Source organism: Topomyia yanbarensis, chromosome 3 (assembly GCF_030247195.1).
Source record: "Topomyia yanbarensis strain Yona2022 chromosome 3, ASM3024719v1, whole genome shotgun sequence".
NCBI lineage: Eukaryota > Metazoa > Arthropoda > Insecta > Diptera > Culicidae > Topomyia > Topomyia yanbarensis.
Window position 1 is genome coordinate 31707698 of NC_080672.1, and position 26130 is coordinate 31733827.

General features: G+C 40.3%; 1 protein-coding gene across 7 annotated transcripts in view; it reads left to right on the top strand.

The window, feature by feature from the left end:
• The window catches only part of LOC131693297 (lachesin-like), a 303507-nt gene that overhangs the window by 274869 nt on the left and 2508 nt on the right, over window positions 1–26130 (top strand). For 6 of the 7 annotated variants that reach the window (XM_058981007.1, XM_058981008.1, XM_058981009.1 and 3 more), the window contains 5 exons: window positions 4160–4482; window positions 4580–4727; window positions 5914–6011; window positions 17717–17862; window positions 17950–18130. In XM_058981007.1, coding sequence (XP_058836990.1) covers window positions 4160–4482; window positions 4580–4727; window positions 5914–6011; window positions 17717–17862; window positions 17950–18130 — 896 coding nt within the window. The remainder of the gene's footprint in view (window positions 1–4159; window positions 4483–4579; window positions 4728–5913; window positions 6012–17716; window positions 17863–17949; window positions 18131–26130) is intronic. The other variant, XM_058981012.1, reaches the window with a different exon arrangement.

Consider the following 26130-nt stretch of genomic DNA (forward strand, 5'->3'; position numbering starts at 1 on the left):
AAAGTGATGTATTATACATTTTTATTGTTTGCATTTTTACCTGTAAAAAAATGTGATCAAACGCGTGGGGTATATTTATACCCCAGTGCAACGTTCTATGGTGGAAAAAAACGAATGCAACGTTCTAGGGTTAAGAATGTAATAGACATTTCCACAATTATATTGAACATAATCGGTCATGGAGTCATAGTTTGAAGAAATGAGAATGGCACAATTGCACCGTTAGGTGGATTAAAACAGGTCTTTATATCGTTTTAATCATCGTAAAAAAACTTTTAAGTAGAATTTCACTTGTTCAAAAAATTATTGGTCGTAGAACAGGACATTCGAGTCTGTTTGCTTCAGCATTCGGCACAAAAAGATCGTACTAATATGACACATAAATGATATTTATCAGAATGTCCATCTCTACTTTCTGTCACAAGTTACGTAGGGGTGCCGACAACCGACCAGTGCCGGCAACCGACCACTTTCCCCTAAAACTTTGATAGACTGCCGAGTTGAGTAAATTCCAAAATTGTTCCGACAATTCTACTACATGAATATTTCAATCCTTTACTTCACCATGTCATCGGAAGTGAAAAAATCCCAGACAAGTATTATTACAATATTGAGAAGCTCTAAAGCTACCGGTAACAGAAAAGTCCTTTTAAAAACCAAAATATGCGATACTTCCATCATAAGGTTTCTGTCTTAAATATGGAATACGCAAAAGGTAAATTTTACATTATTTTCCGGTTTCCTATTTATGTGTAAATCTTTATGACGATAAAAGAAAATAATGAAAAAATCTATTAAAAATTTTGAAATATTCAATGCGACAACATAGCGACCGAAAAATAATCCGATGCAATCCTTGAAAGAAAAATAGATGTTTCAACAATTAATTCATTCGACCTGGATAAGAATCATCGTATAAAGGCGGATAAGAAGTATTTTATTTCTGCTAAAAATGGTGATAACTGATTACAACTGTAGAAATGCTTTTTGTTACCAATTTTAGATTGAGCCAGTCACCCATGATACTGATTTGATGAAGTCAGAAATCAAATTTCTTCTATCAATTGCAGGTTTGAAAAATAAATTCACTGCCATAAAGGGCGAACACGAAATTAATTCGACACCGAAAATATCATGCCAATTTTCTTATACACCGTGTCCAATAAATTCTCATACAAAATGAAACCCAAATTATTCTGTATTGGTAAGTCAAATTTTATTGAAATTTTTTATACTGTGATGCTATATAATACTGGTCATTTACAGCATATGTTTTGGAATGACACCGCCTTTTAATTTCTTCACCAGCTTCAGACGTTTCTCAAAACCATCACAAGCGGCACGCACGGCTTCCATCGGCATTTCGTCCCAAATCCGTTGAATTACGGTTTTGAATTGGGTTATATTGGACACTCTGTATTCGTTGATCTTCGACAACATGTATGACCACACAAAATAGTCCAAGGGATTAAGATCCGGAGAGCTGGGAGGCCATTCGTCCTTCTCCAAAAAGTCGTTCAAATTGTTCCGACACCAGCTCTGAACGACATTCGCTGTGTGGGAAGGCGCTCTGTCCTGCTGAAACACATAATGGTCATTTCCAAACATTGATTGCACACTTGGCTTTACGATTTTCTCTATAACTTCAGTTTTATAATACACAGCGTTAATTTTAACGCCTCTGTCTATGAAAACAAGCGGAAATTTGCCACGCTTGCAAATTGCTCCCCAAACCATCACTGCACCGGCGCTTTGGAATCGAGGAATATTCCTGTCACTATCTGACACATTCCTGGAAGTGACAGCCCACAATCGGTCATTTTGGACATTGTGAGATTGCTGCAGGACAAATAATTTTTCATCAGAAAATATAAATTCTTCCCCAGCGTGCCGTGATAGGATAGCACTTGCTCTTTCAAGTCTTTTTTCCTTGGAAGCTTCCGAAACTCCGTGTACTTTACGTTTCTTGAAAGCTTGCAGTCCCAGGTCGAGTTTTAAAATATTGTGCATCGATGATTTCGACATATTCAGATCAGCAGCCATTTTCCGAACAGAGCGCTGAGATTTTCGCCTAATCCGTTCCTTCACGACTTTAACCACTTGTCCAGTCCTTACCGAACGAGGGCGGCCGGATCTTTTTCTGTCATCCAATGAGCAAGTGTCACGGTACCTTTGGATGGTCCGGTAAACATAATCGCGCTTTACTCCAAAACTCTTTGAAATTTTGAAAATAGCGCCCGGGCGCTCACCAGCCAAAAATTTTTTTATCACCACGGCACGGAATTCCTTCATCGCCGGTAGAAAATGTAAACTGAATGAAAGAATGTATGTTATCATGTCAGTAATAGTGCAAACATAGTACAACATGTCACCAATACCTAGCTAATATATGTGTTGTGCGTACACGACAACAATGCCTTTGAAGAAGTGTATGAGAATTTATTGGACACGGTGTAATGTTTAAAATCAAGCCAAAATTTTAGGGTAGTTTTATACATATATTTACTTCAAAAATCAAAAGAAAAGTTAATCGATGGAGCCTTGAGTGTAAAATTGAACGCATTTTCGCTTGATGCCCTCCATCAAAGTCTTTACAGTGTCATCCGGTACCAGTTTCTCAGTTTTTTTCCATTTTCTTAACATGTCCTTCTCGTCTTCGACTGTCTTCTTGCTCTTCCGAAGTTCCCGCTTCATCATTGCCCAGTACTGCTCCACCGGGCGCAGCTCCGGACAGTTTGACGGATTCATGTTCTTTGGAAAAAAAATGGACAGAATTGGTCTCATACCATTCCAGTACACTTTTAGAATAGTGGCATGATGCCAAATCTGACCAAAATAACGGAGCTTCGTCGTGCTGCTGCAAGAACGGCAAAAGGCGCTTCTCGAGGCACTCAGATTTGTAGATCTCGCCATTTACTGTGCCCTTTGTCACGAAAGGCTCACTCCTCAGTCCGCAAGAGCAGATGGCGTGCCACATGAAATGTTTGGAGGCGAACTTCGACATTTTCTTCTTCTTAAATTTGTCGTCCACATAGAACTTGCTCTTGCCGGTGAAAAACTCCAACCCCGGAATTTGCTTAAAATCGGCTTTTATATACGTTTCGTCGTCCATCATACAGCAGCCATATTTTGTTAGCATCTTCTCGTAGAGCTTCCGTGCCCGAGTTTTAGCCGTCGATTGTTGCCGCTCATCGCGATTTGGGAAGTTCTGTACCTTGTATGTATGTAGTCCAGCTCTCTTATTTGCATTCTGGACATAGCTCTGCGACATGCCGATCTTTTTTAGCCAAATCACGGCTTGAGACGTTGGGATTTGCTTTAATCATCCGCTTCACCTTTCCCTCCGTCTTTTTGTTCTCCGGTCCCGGTTTTCTTCCAGCTCCTTTGCCGTGGTAAAACGTCAACCGCTCCTGGAACCGCTTCAACACTCTGGAGACGGTTGAATGGTGAATGTTCAACATTTTGCCTAACTGCCGGTGCGACAGGTCAGGAAATTCCAGGTGTTTGGAAAGAATTTGTTCTCTCGACTCGCGTTGGTTCACCTCCATTTTCGTTGAATCGAAAAACACGACTTCGAGTTTGACAGCATGTAAACAATACACATCAATGAGAAAGTGAGCAAAATTTGGTTGATTTTTACCCAATAGTAAAAAAGTTGCCCTGTTGAATGTGTCGCAATAATTTCGTGTTCGCCCTTTAATCTGATAATTGACATTGGGCACCAAAGAATAGTGCTCAAATATCACAGTAGCTTTGTCTCGATGAACATGTTTATTAAAGTTGAATGGACGAACCTATTTAATTATGTACTTGAGGTCACGATATGTGAATTTCGTGGTTAGCAACAGTTGCTACTGTTACCATCGCGTGCCGACACGACACTGTATCGTATTCTCTGACACATGCTTACTATTTCAAGCTCTCCCAAAATAATAATATTATCTTCCGATCATGAGCAAAACTGTTTCTAAAGAACCGGCCGGATTGCTTGTTTACATAATCGCTCATGCTGAAATGGTTGACTTTGTTTCCAATTAGCTGCACATTCAAGTCGACCGATATGAGCGTTTGCTATTATAATGGACAACAAATTGAATTGGACAATCATTTTCAAACTAATAATAACTCGTTTTCATTTGTCACCTCTCCCCCCAAACAGGTAACAACATCCTGCTGTGGCGCCGAGGCAGTGCCGTCGTGACGGCAGCCAACCTAATCATCACCCGAGATTTGCGCTTCAAACTGCTGAAAGGCTACACGCTGCAAATCAAGAACGTCCGACCGCAGGATGCCGGTGACTACAGCTGCCAGGTCGGAGACCACGATAACCGGGATCTGGTGCATACGGTGGAAATTCTAGTTCCACCGTCCGTACGGTCCAATCCGGAAACGGGACACGTGACGGTTCGGAAGGGTGGCACGGCGACGCTGGAGTGCAAGGCCAGCGGGAATCCGGTACCCAGCATCAGCTGGTCCAGAAAGGTTAGTTGAAGTTTTGCAAGCCCGGTTGAGCCCGTTACCCGGGCCAAAGTGAAATAAGGTTACAAATCCTTTGAATAATGTTGGGATTTTACATCAGGATTCATTGCACGGCTCGCCCCATCTGGCGGAGGGACCGACGCTGATGCTGGAGAATGTCAACCGACAGGACAGTGGGACCTACCGTTGCTATGCGGACAATGGCATCCGGGAGCCCGTGTTTGTCGACATGCAACTCATCGTGCTGTGTAAGTTCAAAGAGATTTATCACTTTCCTGCCAGTCGGTGGTGATGGGGGTGGATGGCAGCTCCGCCGTGGGCTTTCGCTGTGACAGGCACGGAAACAATTAAACGAATGTGTTAGTTGGCTACATGTTTGTATCCAAACAAAAAAATCTCGGACCTGCTGATGAATTGCTTCCGCTTTGTCATTTGTTGAGGAAAAATTGACAAGCTGAATTAATTGCTCAAAAAGTCAAAAAAATATTCTACATGAGATTCGATAAAATCTGAAACGAACAAAAAAAATATTCATCCCGTCTGAATTCACAATTTCATAACTCAAATGCCAAATTAAATTTCCCTATTCGAGCATAAAAAGCTACCACTTTACGGCTGCTCGTTTCAAACCAAGCCATGCTTCTTCCGAGAAAAAGATGCCAGCTCGCACAGAAGAAGAAAAAAAAAATAACGCTGCCTGTTCGATGACTGTCCAAAAATGTAACAAGCTACTTTGGAAAACGGGTTTCACCGCCCACACTTCCCCTTTGTTTGGTGAAATAAACAACCGCACCGGGCGGGTCGAGAATGTGGAATATGCAAATCAAAGCCAAGGCCGCACAATCGTCCCACCCACGTCTCGACCGGAATCGTTTTCGATAGCGCACAGCAACAAGTCATCGCTGAAATCTGATTCCTGTTGCGTCGGATGTTTTAGGGGTGAGAAGTGCTTTTTCCGGAAAGTAAGCATGTGACTCTTAACTTTTGGGCGCGATTCAATCGAATTTTAATCAGCATCCGGCGATTTGTTTCACTTCAAGTACTATATGATCTTGTTTTGACGTGTTTCCTCATCAGTTAGGATGGATGAATGGGAAAATCCTAAAACCCTCACATTATCCTTTTTTACGGATAACTGGTTTTGTTGATGCTAAAAATGTTTGAAGTATGCTGGATCAGTTGGTCCGTGATTATAATAATTACTTTTCCTACGGTACCTACCTCTCCCGGACCGCATTCAAGATAGGGAGGATCCAATTAATTTAGTTTGGCCACAGGAAGAAACTCGGAAAAGTTCACTTTCCTCCGAATTCCGGTATCTGTGCAGGAGGTCGGTGGAGGGATGTAATTTAATCGTACATAATTACTTCTGGGGCTTAGTCTCTGTTCAGCTGTATTCACTCTGGAAATATGTTTTCCGTTTTTCTCGTTTAGCACCCCCGGAGATCACGGTTGAGAAGACTTGGGTTCACGCCGGAGAAGGCTACGAGACACAGCTGGTTTGCACCGTTCACGGAGATTCAACACCGGAGGTAAGTCTACTGATAAATTGAGTCATTCTTTTTTCTTCAATCCAGAATGCATGACAGAACCAATATTTTCCCTAACGACAAGACAAACCAGCAAAAGGAATAGAAAAACAAACAATTTGTTCAAATTCTAAATACACTTCCGCCCCGATGAAGACAGACCACTTCAACTGACGGGATGATCGAATACCTTAACTTTACAGAATCCACTGCTGCATCTGTTTCCAATAACGGTTTCTCCCCCCCCCCCCCCCCCTCTGTTCCTTTCTGTCGGATGCAACTTGATTGCATTTGTAGCATTACCGATACATACTTCACGTCATCCATTCGAGTCGAGTTTTTCCGCTGGTTCTTCTTGGACCGTGCAGTCTTCCAACATCGCCCGCAAACGAGACAAGCTGCCGGCTGAGGCTATTGAGAATTAGATCAATGGCAACAAGGTGTAGCTCACCGGAGCGCATAAACCAGATCCTGTGCTTTCCTCGGTAGCTTTTCGGCAGCTTTGTAGCGCAAATTCACCGGTGCTGCTCCAGCTTGTGTTGTTGGTTGTATTTCCCCTGCGAACGAATATTGATAGAATAGTTGTGGTTTTACACGGGAGAGGAGATGTTCGATTTCGATTTACGAATTTTACCTTGCGATGGTAGTGAGTTTGGGGGTTATGGTTGAATATTTTTGTTTAGTTGTTATTTGATGGGTTCCTGGTGTGTTCATATATTGAAGAGGTTGCATATAGGTTTGTTTTGTTTTGATTCCTAGCTTATATTGAATCTGGGGCCTATTCTCAAAGTTACGTCACCTAGTGACTGGAAAGAAGTTTTCTAAGTGATGTGAATGTGAGAATAGAACCCTGAACTCGCCACATACAAATTATCATGTGTCATTTGTCACTTGTTACTTGTCACTTGTCACTTGTCACTTGTCACTTGTCACTTGTCACTTGTCACTTGTCACTTGTCACTTGTCACTTGTCACTTGTCACTTGTCACTTGTCACTTGTCACTTGTCACTTGTCACTTGTCACTTGTCACTTGTCACTTGTCACTTGTCACTTGTCACTTGTCACTTGTCACTTGTCACTTGTCACTTGTCACTTGTCACTTGTCACTTGTCACTTGTCACTTGTCACTTGTCACTTGTCACTTGTCACTTGTCACTTGTCACTTGTCACTTGTCACTTGTCACTTGTCACTTGTCACTTGTCACTTGTCACTTGTCACTTGTCACTTGTCACTTGTCACTTGTCACTTGTCACTTGTCACTTGTCACTTGTCACTTGTCACTTGTCACTTGTCACTTGTCACTTGTCACTTGTCACTTGTCACTTGTCACTTGTCACTTGTCACTTGTCACTTGTCACTTGTCACTTGTCACTTGTCACTTGTCACTTGTCACTTGTCACTTGTCACTTGTCACTTGTCACTTGTCACTTGTCACTTGTCACTTGTCACTTGTCACTTGTCACTTGTCACTTGTCACTTGTCACTTGTCACTTGTCACTTGTCACTTGTCACTTGTCACTTGTCACTTGTCACTTGTCACTTGTCACTTGTCACTTGTCACTTGTCACTTGTCACTTGTCACTTGTCACTTGTCACTTGTCACTTGTCACTTGTCATTTGTCATTTGTCACTTGTCACTTGTCTTGTTACGGGCTGATTTTAACTATCGCTACTTTATTTGACACGGCTCCATGCGAAAGAAACAGTAAGACAGAAAGACAAAAAGACAGAAAGACAAAAAGACGGAAAGACAGAAAGACAGAAAGACAGAAAGACAGAAATATAGAAAGACAGAAAGACAGAAAGACAGAAAGACAGAAAGACAGAAAGACAGAAAGACAGAAAGACAGAAAGACAGAAAGACAGAAAGACAGAAAGACAGAAAGACAGAAAGACAGAAAGACAGAAAGACAGAAAGACAGAAAGACAGAAAGACAGAAAGACAGAAAGACAGAAAGACAGAAAGACAGAAAGACAGAAAGACAGAAAGACAGAAAGACAGAAAGACAGAAAGACAGAAAGACAGAAAGACAGAAAGACAGAAAGACAGAAAGACAGAAAGACAGAAAGACAGAAAGACAGAAAGACAGAAAGATAGAAAGACAGAAAGACAGAAAGACAGAAAGACAGAAAGACAAAAAGACAGAAAGACAGAAAGACAGAAAGACAGAAAGACAGAAAGACAGAAAGACAAAGACAGAAAGACAGAAAGACAGAAAGATAGAAAGACAGAAAGACAGTAAAGTATAATAACTGAATAGTGGGATTAAAAATTCAAACCGAAAATGAGAAACAAGAAAGCGGGAATTGGAAATCGGAAAAGATAATCGGAAATCAGGAATGCGAATTCAAAAATAAAGAATTAAAAATCAACAATCAAAATCCAAGAATCCTAGAATCCAAGAATCCAAGAATTTAAAAATCCTAAAATTTAGAACTGCAGTAATCAAAAATTCTAACTCCAAAGTTACAAGAATCTAAAAATTCAAAATCATAAATGTTAAGTCTAAACCTAAAATTTAAAATCAGATGTTGAAAAGTAAATTAAAATAAATCAAAGAAATTCCAAAAGTATAACTCTGAATTCAGCATCAAGAATCAAGAATCGAAAAACAAGAATCGAGTATCGAAAATCGAGACTCGAGAAAATCGAGACTCGAGAAAATAGAGACTCGAGAAAATCGAGCCTCGAGAAAATTGAGACTCGAGAAAATCGAGACTCGAGAAAATCGAGACTCGAGAAAATCGAGATTGAAAGAAATCGAGATTCGGAAAAATCGAGGCTCGAGAAAATCGAGACTCGAGAAAATCGAGACTCGAGAAAATCGAGACTCGAGAAAATCGAGACTCGAGAAAATCGAGACTCGAGAAAATCGAGACTCGAGAAAATCGAGACTCGAGAAAATCGAGACTCGAGAAAATCGAGACTCGAGAAAATCGAGACTCGAGAAAATCGAGACTCGAGAAAATCGAGACTCGAGAAAATCGAGATTCAAAGAAATCGAGATTCAAAGAAATCGAGATTCGAAAAAATCGAGGCTCGAGAAAATCGAGACTCGAGAAAATCGAGACTCGAGAAAATCGAGACTCGAGAAAATAGAGACTCGAGAAAATCGAGACTCGAGAAAATAGAGACTCGAGAAAATTGAGACTCGAGAACATCGAGACTCGAGAAAATTGAGACTCGGGAAAATCGAGACTCGAGAAAATTGAGACTCGAGAAAATCGAGAATTGAGAAAATCGAGACTCGAGAAAATCGAGACTTGAGAAAATCGAGAATCGAAAAAATCGAGACTCGAGAAAATCGAGACTCGAGAAAATCGAGATTCAAAGAAATCGAGATTCAAAGAAATCGAGATTCGAAAAAATCGAGGCTCGAGAAAATCGAGACTCGAGAAAATCGAGACTCGAGAAAATCGAGACTCGAGAAAATCGAGACTCGAGAAAATCGAGACTCGAGAAAATCGAGACTCGAGAAAATCGAGACTCGAGAAAATTGAGACTCGAGAAAATAGAGACTCGAGAAAATCGAGAATTGAGAAAATCGAGACTCGAGAAAATTGAGACTCGAGAAAATCGAGACTTGAAAAAATCGAGAAAATCGAGACTCGAGAGAATTGAGAAAATCGAGAATCGAAAAAATCGAGACTCGAGAAAATCGAGACTTGAGAAAATCGAGAAAATCGAGACTCGAGAAAATCGGGACTCGAAAAAAATCGAGACTCGAAAAAATCGAGACTCGAAAAAAATCGAGACTCGAAAAAATCGAGACTCGAGAAAATCGAGATTCAAAAAAATCGATATTCGAAAAAATCGAGGCTCGAGAAAATCGAAACTCGAGAAAATCGAGACTCGAGAAAATCGAGACTCGAGAAAATCGAGACTCGAGAAAATTGAGAATCGAGAAAATCGAGACTCGAGAAAATCGAGACTCGAGAAAATCGAGACTCGAGAAAATCGAGACTCGAGAAAATCGAGACTCGAGTAAATCGAGACTCGAGAAAATCGAGACTCGAGAAAATTGAGACTCGAGAAAATCTAGACTCGAGAAAATCGAGACTCGAGAAAATCGAGACTCGAGTAAATCGAGACTCGAGAAAATCGAGACTCGAGAAAATTGAGACTCGAGAAAATCTAGACTCGAGAAAATTGATACTCGAGAAAATCGAGACTCGAGAAAATTGAGACTCGAGGAAATCGAGACTCCAGAAAATCGAGACTCGAGAAAATCGAGACTCGAGAAAATCGAGACTCAAGAAAATCGAGACTCGAGAAAATCGAGACTCGAGAAAATAGACACGAGAAAATAGAGTCTCGAGAATCGAGAATCGAGAATTGACTCGAGAAAATCGAGAATCGAGAAAACCGAGACACGATAAAATCGAGACTCGAGAAATCGAGAATTGATATTTTTGATAATAAAAAATTCCGAGAATCGAAAATTCCGAGAATTAAAAATTCCGAAAATCGAAATGCCGATAATCGAAAATTCCGACAATCGAGAATTCGACAATCGAGAGTTCCTCCCATCGAGAATTCCGAGAATCAAGAATTCCGTCAATCGAGTCAATATCGACAATCGAAAATTTCGACAATGGAGAATTGTGACAATCGAGAATTCCGACAATCGAGAATTCCGACAATCGAGAATGCCGACAATCGAGAATTCTGACAACCGCGTATTCCGACAATCGAGAACTAATCCCGAAAATCGGGAATTCCGACAATCGAGTATTCTGACAATCGAGAATTCCGACAATAATTCCGACAATCAAGAATTCCGAGAATCGAGAATTCCGAGAATGGAGAATTCCGAGAATAAAGAATTCCGAGAATCGACAATTCCGTAAATCGACAATTCCGAAAATCGAGAACAACGATAAACGAGAATTACTACAATCGAGAATTCCGACAAGCGAGAATTGCGAGAATAGATAATTTCAACAATCGGAAATTCCAAAAGTCGATAATTCCGACAATCGAGAGCTCCGATAATCGAGAATTCCGACAATCTAGAATTCCGACAATCGGAAATTTCGACAATCGTGAATTCCGATTATCGATAATTCCGACAATCGAGAACTTCGACAATCGAGAACTCCGACAATCGAGAATTCAGAAAATCAAGAGCTCCGAAAATCGAGAATTCCGAGAATCGAGAATTGCGACAATCGAGAATTCCGAAAATTGAGAATTTCCACAATCGAGAATTTCGAAAAATGAGAATTCCGAGAATAGACAATTCCTAGGGTCGAGAATTCCGAGAATCGAGAATACCGAGAATCGAGAATACCGAGAATCGAGAATACCGAGAATCGAGAAAACTGAGAATCGAGATTTCTGAGAATCAAGAATTCCGGCAATCTAGAATTCCGACAATCGAGAATTCCGAGAATCCAGCATTCCAACAATTGAGAATTCGAAGAATCGAAAACTCCGACAATCGAAAACTCCGACAATCGAAAACTCCGACAATCGAAAACTCCGACAATCGAGAATTTCGACCATCGAGAACTCCGACAATCGAAAATTCCGAGAATCGAAAATTGTTAATTCCGAGAGGCGAGAATTCTGAAAATCGTGAATACCGAGAATCGAGTATTTTGAGAAACGAGAACTCCGAGAATCCCGAGAATCGAGAATTCCGAGAATCGAGAATTCCTAGAATCTTAAAATCGAGAATTCCGACAATCGAGATTTCCGACAATCAAGAATTCCGACAAAAAAGAATTCCGACAGTCGAGAATTTTGACAATCGAAAGTTCCGACAATCGAGAATTTCGACAATCGTGAATTCCGATTATCGAAAACTCCGACAATCGAGAACTTTAACAATCGAGAACTCTGACAATCGAGAATTCCGACAATCGAGAACTCCGAAAATCGAGAAATCCGAGAATCGAGAGTTCCGAGAATCGATAATTCCGAAAATCAAGAATGTCGAGAATTTTGAGAATCAAAAACTCCATGAATCGAGAATTCCGAGAATCGAGAATTTCAGCAATCCAGAATTCCGACAATCGAGAATTCCGACAATTAAGAATTCTTAAAATCGATTATTCCAACAATCGAGAATTCCGACAATCGTGAATTTCGATTATCGAGAACTCCGACAATCAAGAACTCCGACAATGGAGAATTTCGACAATCGAGAATTTCGACAATTGAGAATTTCGACAATTGAGAACTCCGACAATCGAGAATTCCGAGAATCCAGAATTCCGAGAATCGATAATTCCGACAATCGAGAATTCCGAAAATCGAGAATTCCGAGAATCGAGAATTCCTAGAATCGATAATTCCGAGAATCGAGAATTCCGAAAATCGAGAATTCCGGCAATCGAGAATTCCGAGAATCAAGCATCCCAACAATTCAGAATTCAGAGAATCGAGAATTCTGAGAATCGAGAAATCTACAATTGAGAATTCCGACAATCCAGAACTTCGACAATCGAGAACTCCGACAATCGAAAATTTCGACAATCAAGAACTCCGAGAATTTAAAACTCCGAGGATCCAGAATTCCGAAAATCGTGAATACCGAGAATCGAGTATTCTGAGAATTGAGAACTCCGAGAATCGAGAATTCCGAGAATCAAAAATATCGAGAATTCTGAGAATCGAGAATTCCGACAATCGAAAATTCTGACAATCAAGAATTCCGACAATCGCGAATTCCGATTATCGATAATTGTTAATTCCGAGAGGCGAGAATTCTGAAAATCGTGAATACCGAGAATCGAGTATTTTGAGAAACGAGAACTCCGAGAATCCCGAGAATCGAGAATTCCGAGAATCGAGAATTCCTAGAATCTTAAAATCGAGAATTCCGACAATCGAGATTTCCGACAATCAAGAATTCCGACAAAAAAGAATTCCGACAGTCGAGAATTTTGACAATCGAAAGTTCCGACAATCGAGAATTTCGACAATCGTGAATTCCGATTATCGAAAACTCCGACAATCGAGAACTTTAACAATCGAGAACTCTGACAATCGAGAATTCCGACAATCGAGAACTCCGAAAATCGAGAAATCCGAGAATCGAGAGTTCCGAGAATCGATAATTCCGAAAATCAAGAATGTCGAGAATTTTGAGAATCAAAAACTCCATGAATCGAGAATTCCGAGAATCGAGAATTTCAGCAATCCAGAATTCCGACAATCGAGAATTCCGACAATTAAGAATTCTTAAAATCGATTATTCCAACAATCGAGAATTCCGACAATCGTGAATTTCGATTATCGAGAACTCCGACAATCAAGAACTCCGACAATGGAGAATTTCGACAATTGAGAATTTCGACAATTGAGAACTCCGACAATCGAGAATTCCGAGAATCCAGAATTCCGAGAATCGATAATTCCGACAATCGAGAATTCCGAAAATCGAGAATTCCGAGAATCGAGAATTCCTAGAATCGATAATTCCGAGAATCGAGAATTCCGAAAATCGAGAATTCCGACAATCGAGAATTCCGAGAATCAAGCATCCCAACAATTCAGAATTCAGAGAATCGAGAATTCTGAGAATCGAGAAATCTACAATTGAGAATTCCGACAATCCAGAACTTCGACAATCGAGAACTCCGACAATCGAAAATTTCGACAATCAAGAACTCCGAGAATTTAAAACTCCGAGGATCCAGAATTCCGAAAATCGTGAATACCGAGAATCGAGTATTCTGAGAATTGAGAACTCCGAGAATCGAGAATTCCGAGAATCAAAAATATCGAGAATTCTGAGAATCGAGAATTCCGACAATCGAAAATTCTGACAATCAAGAATTCCGACAATCGCGAATTCCGATTATCGATTATTCCGACAATCGAGAACTACGACAATCGATAGCTCTGACAATCGAGAATTCCGAGAATCGAGAATCGAGATTTCTGAGAATCGAGAATTAAGAATCAAGAATCGAGGATCGAAACAGTTTCCTCTTTTTGGATATTCCTCTAGACGTCGTATAAACGTGATTCTTGGGTTCGTTGCAACCAAAGTAGAATGGATTTGTTTTTAAATAAAGCAAAACACTTTCTTGAAATTAGATGTATGCATCACTGTCAAGATTTGACCACATATCTTGCAAAACACCAATAATTCCACAAGGGTGCATCTTGGAACCATTTACTTTCATACTTTTTGTAAATAGCATACTAACCGATGATGTATTTATTAAATTAGCTTTACTGAATTTCCCAATTGCAATGACTAGTTAAAAAACCTGTTTTAATCCACCTAGAGGTGCAATTGTGCCTTTCTCATTTCTCCAAACTATGATTTAATAGCTGGTTCGTACAATATAACATTATGGAAATGTCTTTCATTCTTATTACACTTGGTAAGTATATATAAGAGCACCTTTTTGCATTTATCGCGGTATCGGTTTGAATCGGAGTTTTCTATGTGATCGCACTCCACAACCCGTAACTCCGGAGCCGGAAGTCGGATGAAGATGGAATTTAATATCAGTTTCTGGGGACGCAACACCTTTCATTTGAGACTAAGTTGATCAAATCGGTCTATCCATTTTCGAGAAACCAATATAACCGTTATTCTGAATTTGGATGCTTCCGGATCCGTCAATGGTGGCCAGTGTGGCCAAAGAGACTTTGAATGACTGTTGGTGACCTAGATCTACAAATTCAACAGTTGTGTTTACATTTTGGAAAAAAAATTCACCTTTTTACATTCATCGCAGAATTCGTTAGAATCGGGATTTGCTGCGTGATCGTACGTATCACCCTGTAATTCAGGAACTAGAACTCGGATCCACACAAAATTCAACAGCAGCTGATGGACCGAGCGAGCTTCATTTAAAATCAAGTTTGCCAAATCGGTTCAGAAAATTCCGAGAAACCGATGTGGACAAATCAACAAATTTTGTTATGTAACCATACTCTTCAACTCGTAATCCGCAACAAGATGTCGGTTGAAAATGAAATTCAATAGCAACCTATGGGAATATTATACCTTGCATCTGAATCTTAGTTTGTAAAAATCCGTTCAGCCATTTCCGAGAAACCGATGTGGACATTTTGTTAACAAATCTGCACATACACACATACATGCATACATACCTACACACATACATACACACATACATACACACAGATATTTTGCGATCTCGGCGAACTGAGTCGAATGTTATATGAGACTCGGCCCTCCGGGCCTCGGTTAGAAAGTCGGTTTTTGGAGCAATTGCATAAACTTTCTATATGAGAAAGGCAAAAGAATAATATTTAATTAGCTTAATCAGCATAAGCTCAATGTTATCTTCATGTGATTATATTTTGAAATGTTTGTGGAATGGGTTTGAAAGTGAAGGGAATGGGTAGAGTGGGAGTGGAGGATGCGTCAAAAATCCTTCATCTTATTTCGGTATACAGGGTGGATGAAGGAAATGCGGGCGTGAGGGTGGTCCAAGGGGAGGGGAGTGATGAAGGAGGGAAGTGCCTGGGCAAGGCGGGGGGGGGGGGGGGGGAGGGGCGGCGACGCAATACTCAACTGCATATTTTGCCTTCCATTTGAGACTTGGTTTGAGAAAATCGGTTCAGTCATCACCGAAGAACCGATGTGACTATAATTGTAGAATATGCCCGGAATTCCGGACTTCCGGAATCGTCGATAGTGGACAATATAGTCAAAGAATGTTTGATTGGCAATCAGTTATCTAGATCTGCGATTAGAAGTAATTTGGAGACCATTTCACTAGTTTTTAGCCTCTGAGGTATTACGATTGTACCGACGTATATGGGAAATTCCAGTGTATCCTTACTAATACCCCTGTAACTCCGGAAGCAAGAGTCAGAACCGAATGAAATTCAGCAGCAGTCAATGGTATTACTGTATCTTTCATTTAAAATCAAGTTTGTAAAAATCGGTAGAGAATTCGTTGGGGAATGGGTGTGATATTAGCTTAGGAACTTGGCGGGTTCCCCGGGGGCGTCATGAACCGTCATAGGTGGCCAATGTGGTCAAAGCTGCTTTAATTGATCATTAGTGATCCAGACCCGCAAACTAGAGTAATGTTAGATCAATTTTAATATGTTTTACATCATTTGAACATCATGGTGGTTTATATGGGAATTTGCTGTGTGACCGCACTCTTCAACCCGTAACTCCGGAACCGGAAGTCGGATCAACTAAAAATTCAATAGCAGCTTATGGGAGCGTTATACCTTTCATATGAAACTAAGTTTGCGAAAATCGGTTCAGCCATCTCTGAGAAAGTTGTGTGAGTTTAAATGACACACACACATACACACACACACATACACACACACACATACATACACATACACACAGACATTTGCCGATCTCGACGAACTGAATCGAATGGTGTATGACACTCGGCCCTCCGGGCCTCGGTTGAAAAGTCGATTTTTACAGTGATTGCATAGCCTTTCTTTATATGAGAAAGGCAAAACAAACAAAAGCTCTTCACCAAAGCTTATGTTAATACATACAATACAATATCGCTAATGTATTTCAACATAATTTGATTCCGCTTACCAATCATCCTGAAACATCACCTTGCAAAAAGCGAAAGGAAAAGCTTATCTAAGAAGAAGCAAAAAAATACTTCGAACTAAAAACCAGCAACAGTATCGGGATCGGGAAGTATTGAATAACGGTAGAGAGCAAACTTCTGTCCAGAATAAGACAAAAAAAAACTAGAAAACATAAATCAATCTGTATCGACAGCATCTCGGAGCCAGGCAGGCACAAGGCAAGGAGGAAAAACACGATTCGTTACCTAACATGTTGTAGCAACAGCAGTAGAAACAAAAAAAATATATGCGGCAAGCAGTTGAACCGATTCCGATCGGTGGAAAAACCTTACCGCTCAAAAGCGAAGTGAATTGGATGGAAGCAACAACAGTGCTGTGTGGTGGTTACAAAAAAAAACCCCGGAATCATTCCTCAACTTCTGAGGCGGGCAAAAAACGGAGTAGAATGCGAAAGTGGTTGCTGTTTTCGCTTATGTTACTCATTCCGTCGATTTGCTTTTTTTTTGGTTTGCAGTAATCTACTCGGAGTAGTACAATGTTTCGCTCGGTGGGAATCGAGCAACTGGTGTTTTCTTATTTCGTGATGTGTTTGATTGGAAAATATAGGTTTGTTATGGGAAATTTATTTGATTTAGTCGTTTACTGATTTAGTGGAAAAATAAAACTTGTGTTCTGCATAATCAAATTCGAGGCTTAAAACATAATCTATTGTGTTTTAAATTGAATAAATTATTATTTCTGTTTTTAAAATAAAACAAATTAGAAGCTAATTAGAGTACGATCAAATTTCTGGAAGCCTATGATTACGGATAAATGAAGGAAGTGTGCATGCACATCTGTACATTAACTTGTCCAACAGAGTCATCACTTGTCAGGTGTTGTAAATCAAGCAGTATTACTCAAATACGACAGATTTGACTCACTTAACATAAAAATAAATCAAAATAAGTTGACCTTGAATCAGTTGCCGAATTTGACTGATTCCGTGATCTTTTCCTTCTTCTTATCCAACATAAAGGATTCGATTTTCTGCAAGCAGATTTCTCGCATACTATTCTCACCTTCCTTCAACTTAAACTTAGCTTTCCACAGTCGATCTGAAAGTTGCGTTAGACTTATGTGAAATAAATATCAAAAGTTTAAAAAAATTAATTAAATCAATAACTTCCATCAATATTATCATCAAGCTCTCGCACTTGCATCACTTGCAGATGATGTGGTACCAGGACTCATTCCTACTGCACCCGAACGACCGCCGAACGATGGACACCCGCGGGGACAAGCACTACCTAACGATACGAAATGTGCGCCCATCTGATTTTGGCAATTACAGGTAAGATGCAATCCCCTTCTACGCGACTAAAAGTAAATCAGCAAAATTTCAATTCCGCTTCCAACATATTTCTTCAACCTCCTTAAGCTGCGTGGCGGAAAATTCGCTCGGACGTGCCAAAAAGTACATCGAAGTCTCGGGCCGGCCAGGTCCGGCCCAGTTCCACTCACCGATGTACAGCCGCTATCGGGAGATTTACAACCTAACCTGGAGCGTGGAATCGTTTCCATCGATCGAGGAAATTCGATTGCTGTACCGGAAGTTGATGGTAAGTATGGATAACGTGTGTGACGTCGGCGGAAAATCTGGTTGGATGATTTTCTTGAAACGGTTCCGAGAAGAATCTGTCTTTTATCAAAAGATAATCATGAGTGTGCTTGAAAGAGTGCCTTTCAGCAAAAAAAAAACTTTCAACTGGCATGGATTTTCGATTCATTTAAGTCATTTAAGTCGGAAAAGAAATTTGAAGCGAAAGTAAGCGCAGCACCGAAACATGTCCCAAAGTTTGCTTATAATTTATTCATCTACGAGACAACCAAACTTTTCTTTTCCCTCATAAAAAACTTTCAACTCAACAAAGAGCCTATCTCAAACAGAACCTGAATCTTCGTTTCGTTCCTAACCATTCTATCACTTTTGTTTTTGTTTTTTTTTTTTCGCTGAGTGATACAGGAACGAGGATAACCGTTGTGAAACCGAAACTGGGAAAAGCACTCGAAATTGAAATGGAAGGTTTAATGTAATTAGGGTAGGCACACTTTCCGTGGGTATTTGTTGCTTGAAAAAGTTTCCGAATTTCGTTGGATTTCTCGAGCCGGGAATGTGGGTAGAGAGCGTTACGTTTCCCGTCAACGCGTGGCACTGCTATGGCACTAAGTTTCCGGGTAAGACGCGATACTCGAACGTAGAATTATGCAAATCGATCTCTTGATGGTTGCACCAAAGTCGGAAACAAATCGGGTTAGAGGTGGAATACGTCTTATTGCGGAAAGATTTTTTTCCGCAAATAGCATGAACTCGGTTCAAATTTAGATTACTCAGACGTTAATAGAATTACTTTAAAATATTGATTGGATGGTGAACTCGCTAATACAGACTACTGTAATTTGTAATATGCCTTATCATTTAGTTTCGAACCTACTACTGCAATAAAACTAAGACTTCCAAAGAACGATGGATAGAACGTTCTACACTCTCCTTTGAAGAATGGTTGGATCGACCACTGATTTTTTTTCCTTTTTTATTAATGACTAAGAGTGAGTCAATTTTTCCTTTTTTATGTCGCAACAAAATTTAATTGGCAAGGGAGTGGAAGGTGTGAAATATTTCACAATATTAAGAGCCATAGTACTCAAGGCAGAGCAAGAAGTTGAAGGAATAAAGTTTAGAAAAGCGTGAAATAGGGTCATATGAGCCATCTTTAGAGTTTCCCGCCGACTTGACCTTTTGTCTTCTACCGCATGAGTCAGAATATTTTGGCATTTTAAATACGAATCGCCTGAGTCTACGACATGTTCGGACAAGCGTAAATTACTTAGTGATTTATGCTATCGGCTCCGACAAATAGCAAACAACTGTGAGTTATGCGTCACATTGAGTGCGCTCTTTACGAAATTTATCCGGTCGTTCTCAGAAGAATGGCCAAAACTGACCAGAATTGGACCGATGAAATGATTTTCGGAAAAATTAGTTGAGGTTAACATTTGCACAAAATTGTTTTAAAACATTACATTGCAAGTCGTACGATATCGAAATAAATAAAAAAAAACAATTGTTTTAAACGATTGTTTGTGATGAACTTTATTTATTGGTAATTGGAAAAATTACAAAACTCCTCGAAAACACTAATTTTGAACCACTTGACTAGGAAAACGATACTTTGTACACTTAGTCAAAAGATATTTATGCATAATTTTATAGAAATTCTATCAGTTTTCCAATGAAATCTTGGCAATAAGAATATGAAGCATATTTTTAATCTAGAGTCTTTTAAGCACATAAAAGTTGACAGTAGAAAAGGTTTAGTACTGAAACTTTGAAGAAATGAGAAGAAATAAGAATATGATAATGAAAAACAAATTATGGATCGTCTTAAAACTCAACTTTTGGGTAAACTAACTAATTAACTGACACTCTACCAAAGGTGTCGGAAAATTACACTACGGTCCTGTTAGTCCAGAATAAACAACGAACAAGACAAAGACTTCAAATTTCAACAAAAATAGCGAAAATTATTGCAAACTTCCACTCATTTTCTCAGTTTCATAGAAACAAGGAGAACGGAAATGTGGTCATGGGCAGTAAAACAGGCCAACTTTCAAAGCTGCAACAAAGATCGCAGAGTAAACTAGATCAATTATAATTATTATCGAAAAGATAATCCCATGCCGTACCATGAAAATTGATGTCTCCTCAATGTCGGGAAGAGTTCCGTAATATCACAAAGTTGTTGGTTCCTAACCTAGATCCAACTAATCCTGCACTTAATTGAATCTCTAGTCGAAATGTTACATGGAACATCTGGCATTGAATATTTCTGCGTCTTACTTAAAATTGGAATACTTAGCGGACTACCTTTGATCTGAAAGAAGGAAAGATATGGTCGAACCCAGAATCAATGTGTTTGATTTTAAATGGAAACTTGCAGTGACGAATTTTGTTCGACATGTGAATATGTGAAAAACTAAATCAACAAAGGATTATAAAAGTATCTCTGTTTCACTTGCTTGAGTAAAAATATGGGTGGATGCTGTCTGGAATATAACCGGAATGCCATAGCAGCTCAGGGACTGGTAATTCAAATCTAATAATAATCAACAATCCACCAATCAGTTTAAAGTTTCTATAATTTTCTCCTTAGTACACTTGATGTGCGATAGAATGCCAATATTTACTGTCATCCTCAATTTTCAAACCGGACACACCTCCAAAGTATTGGCACCTCCAAAAAAAGTCCCCTTGCAAAATATGAGCCCAATCAAAAACAATGTCATGAAGAGTCGAGATCCGGTGTAATGAAATGCCTTTGTGACTTAAGAAAAAAATTGAATTATGGTGGGACTTGAGTTTGGAAAAGCTTTTATTTTTCTTTGTATGCCAAAATATTTAGAAATCAATGAAGTATCGAAATCTGGTGTCAATTAAAAAAAAAAACAATTTTATAAATTTCTATTTGAAAATCTCAGTTTAAAAATTAAAAGCATCATAAAGGCAACTTTTGTCAAAACATTTTTTTGCGAGAGGATGAAATATCCGTTGTTTCATGCATTTCTAAGACATTTGGCATAGAAAATAATATATTAGCAGCCTTTTCAAACCCAGTATCAACTCAAATATAGAATTTTTCAAGTTCCATAAAGGTTATCTTAAAAAAATATTCCAGGGTGGTAGTAGATATCGACGTTTTATTATATCCTAAGCCATTTAGTATAAAAAATTCGAATTCAATTTCTGAATATTATAATTATATTTTGCACTTTGGCTGTTTTGCGCAACCCCTTAATCGTGTCCAATTGCGCTAAAATTTTTCAGAGACTATTTTCAAGGTGCGAATGCTGTTTAGGTGCAGCAAGTAATCAAATCCGATGGTCACCTGTTCCCATACATGCCATAGATACCCTTCTTCCCTTTTCTGGAATCCAAACTGCCTCTGCAATAGTCCGTCCTCTCTTTCAGTGTAGTTCGTCAGCCTGTTGAGGATGACCCTTACCAGTAGTTTACCAAGAGCATATAGGCAGATACGATTCTGGATCTCCTGGCGGCTTCCCTGGCTTTGGCAGCAACACCAGCTTCTGGATTTTCCATCTATCCGGGAAGTAGCCATTGTCACGGGCATTTATGTAGGACTATCCTGAACATGTCCAGAAACGACAGGATCGCGGTGGAGCGGCAGTACCACGTTGGGGATACCATCCGGTCCGGGAGCTTTTTTCGCTTTCAGCCCTTTTGCTCATCTAAGGGCTCGTCGTTGGAGGCTCGAATGTCACCCGCATTTCCACCATCAACATCTGTATCAACTACGGTGTAAGCGGCCATGCGGTTGGGTCGTGCTTCGGGAAAAGACCTTCCATGATAATTTTCAGTTTGTCGGCGCACATTTCGATTGGCGTAATTGGACCCTTGATTCTGGTCATAACGACACGGTAAGCATTGTCTCGGGGTTGGCGTCAATTTCTCTGCACAGCTCCTTGTAGCAGATGGACTTGCATAGCACTACCCTAGCAAATTCTCATTGATTCAGACACCATACAACTCCTTAAAAGACCATAATCATGGCCCGTGCCAAATTTCGTATTCACCAAAACAACATTAAATGGTTTCAATAACCCATAATTGCACCAAAGTATTGTTTTATATGGTATCATCCCGACCACGATGATGTTGTTTTTATCGGTTGATCCCATTCAAAACACTATCAGAACGCCATGCAGTGGGTGTAAAATTTGACCATGACCATGGATTTTTTATTCGCTCGGGTATCTCGCGTTTAAAAGTGGCCCTGGCCGCCCGGAATGATACCTAACACTTTTTTCTGACTGTCTCAGATCTTGCTCTCTGAACCCGTCTTCTGGCTTTTAGCCAGGAAGCCAGGAGGATGCTGAACTTATCGCTCCACCATTACGCCGGACGCCAGTAGTTCGTCGGCTTCATTTTTGTTGCTCATCGGCATTCGGAATCGGAATGACGCTGTCAGCACGAAGTGCTTTCACAAAAAGGTCCTTGTCGAAGTTCAGCTCGCCAGTCCTCACTCTCGGTGTTACCGTGAAAATTTCGCCGACCACTGGTGTAGTGGATTGCTTGGTGATCACTATGTGTGTACTGCTCACTAACTCTCCAATTCATGTTAACTGACAGTGAAGGACTGCAGAATGTTATGTCGATGATGGATTCTCGACCGTCCGTACGGAATGTGGTAGCGGAACCTTCGTTGCACAGTCTCACATCCAGCTTCGCCAAGGCTTCCAACAAGCTATAACCTCTTATGTTGGTCAGCCTGCTACCCCACTCCACAGCCCAAGCGTTATAGTCTCCTCCTATAACAGCCGGTGTTCGTCCGACTAACGAGTCGGTTAGTGCGTCCAGCATCCGATTGTACTGCTCTGGTGTCCATCTCAGGAGAGCAGAGCAGCTACAGATGAATACGCTGTTGATCATGGCGATCACGAAGCGTTCGAGTGGGTTATCCACCGAAACCGCCCATTACTTGTATTGCAGCCATCCTTGCACTATCCACCACCCAGTTACCGTTATCGAGGATGATACGGCTCTGCAATAATTGCAACGTCGCACTTCGTTTCTGCTGTCGACTGCCACAACAGTTGCTGTGAAATGTCGCAACGATTGAGATTAAGCTGGGTTGTCTACATCATCATTGGCCTGCCTTCGCCTTTATGTACGCAGGGCATTTGAAACCACCCGTTATGTGGTCGTTTCCGTCCTCCGGTTTGCAGACCATGCACATTGGTTGCCTCGTGCAATCTCTAGCGTGCCCCTTTTCTGCGCATTTCATAGTGCAGACATGTCCTGGCCCTTGCAGTTCCTCGCCAGGTGTCCGAGGTCAAAGTATCTGAAGCATCGCTCCATCTGCATGGAAACTTTCGGAGTGAGTCTCAGCGAGCACACCGACCATCCGACTTTTATCTTACCGGTCTCCGCCAGCTTGTTGGCAGCGGCCACCGGTAGTCGAATCGCTGCCGTTTGAGTTCCTCCAAACGATTCCCAAATCCGGATAGTCGCCGGTACATCCAGTTTGCACTGCTCACGATCATCGTTCTCATCTAGACCCTTGTACTCGACTGCAGCTTCCAACTCCTCTCTCACTCTCACGTTCTCTCCCAACTCCTCTCTCCCTTTCTTGAGAAGAGCGGCATAGAAGGTCATATCGTTCGTTTGGACGATCATTCCATCTCTTTTTGGCGCCTTCTGACGAGCCGAAGGTTCTTCTTCCTTCTTCTGCTTCCTTTTTTGCTCTTCCTTCTTCTTCTGCTGTTTCCTGTGTTTCTCCTTCAGACCTACAACGAAACGCCAGCTTTCTCCCTGTTGGGTGTCGTCTTTTTCTTTGGCAACAGCCACGCCATCCTCGAGCGTTTGCTTTTTGGGTCCGCCTAATCTTACGGCTCCTGGCGAGGATCTTGTCCTCTTTGGAGTCACGGAAACTGGCGTGTTGTCCACATCAATCTGCTTCTCCTTACCCTGCTTTGGAAGGGGCTAGGAAGATAGAAGCTTTAGCCGACGAAAATGCTCGCTCAGCTACATCCGCCCTCTGTGTTGCCGTGTCATACTCATTCACGGCACACAGTAGCGCCTTTTGGATTCTGATTCATGGGGAATAGTGTTTTGAGCCGGATTGGCGTAAAGCGGGAATGCTCCAACCGAACCTAGTACCGCCAACTAAATGGTGACGAGTTTTGAACGTACTCGGAGACCTGCCAGGGTTTTATTGGGACGAAGGGAACCGTGATGTTAGCTCACTCGCCATTTGAAGTCGATGTCATCCTTTCTTACTAAGGGAGTAGAACAGCACGTCTGTCAGCCCAAAGTCGCCGTCCAATGTCCTGTCCGTTGTCGTTCCCCATGGCCACTATGCTATAATCAGGATGTTAAGGGCACAAATCTTTATTTTTTACATGGGTGCGTTTCGACTTCGTCTCATCAGAAACCGCCACTAACTTTTTGTCGGGATAGACACTTTGTATTTCAATCGAACGACTGGTCAAACGTGATGTTCCGTCCGAGCAGAAGTTCTGTTTATGCCGATAAGACACAGTGAAGCCGAAACTTGTCTTGGTTTAGCAGACCTAAGTGAAAGCACTATGCTATATTTCACCCTAAGGAGAAAAATTGGGTAAACTTCAAAATTTCTCACAAGGACGAAAATTTTTGGTAAAACCAGTCTTTGCACTTGAAAGGCACAAATCCTTACTTTTTACATCGTCCATGCTAAGCCAAGAAAAGTTTCGGCTTCACTGTGTCTTATCGGCATAAACAGAACTTCTGCTCGGACGCACCCATGTAAAAAGGTTTTTAATGACTTATCACTTTTTTGACCTCGAAAAATTGTTATCAGAAGTTTTAAATCATTTGGATAAATGTGGTCGAACATTTCTCTCAAAATACATAATTTTACTTGTTTAACAGAGTTCTAACAAAGAATCATTTATGAAACAAACCCTGTGAAAATTTGGGGTTGAGACGGTTAAATAAGTTGATCCATAGAAACTCAAAAATTCGGTTTTATAAAAAAACTAATAACTTCTTCAATTTTCATCGAAATCAAACATCCAAGTGCTTTCATTGATTGTTAGCAGGCTTTAAGCAACTCTAAATATATAATTTTTAAATGGCTTTATCTTGCCAAAAATCATTTTTCTTTAAAAATTAGGTAACATTAAGAAAAAGTTCAACAAACTCGTAAATAACGTCAGAACCATTTGTCAAACTAAAACAGTTTGTTCAGAAGACCGAAAGTAAATTCGTTTGTGTTTAATTTAACATAATAATATTTAATATCGGTTCGATATAACCGTAGATATATGGATTTTACTAAACGTATTTGTTATTTTAAAGGAGAAATTCTTCTTTTCGCTTTAACTTGAAATCTGTTCTACCATAATTTTTTTGTACTTCATTTACGACTTCAGCACACAATTTTACAGAGAAAATGGAGGTCATATTTTGAAGATCAGATTTTATTTTTATTTTGTAAACTAGTGTAATGATACAAATCAAAATCCTTTGTTCAATCACTACCTATTGTGGGTCTAACGGAATCCGAAATATGTTGTTCACTGCAATATCAATTCTAGCTCTCAGATTGCCATGAAAATTTGATAAACGCTATTAAGGATATGTACATCAAATATAAGTAAGTTTTTTTTTTACTTTTTGGCCTAGAAAACATTTATAGTCCCTTAAAGCCGAATTTACACCTATCCGATCCGTTTCAGTGCCGGTTCAGTTCCGTGCACGGACGCCAAAATTCTTTCATACACTTCAAATGCAAGCATTCACACTTGTCCGGGACGGTGCCGTGCCGGACAAGTGTGAACGCTTGCATTTGATTTGTATGAAAGAATATTGGCGTCCGTGCACGGAACTGAACCGGCACTGAAACGGCTCGGATAGGTGTAAATTCGGCTTAAGGGAATTGAGTTTTTTCATTAATAACACTAGTTTACGAAATAAAAATAATAATCTGAACTTCAACATTTGAACACCACTTCCGATATAAAATTGTGTGCTGAATTCAAAAATAAAGTCCAAAAAAAT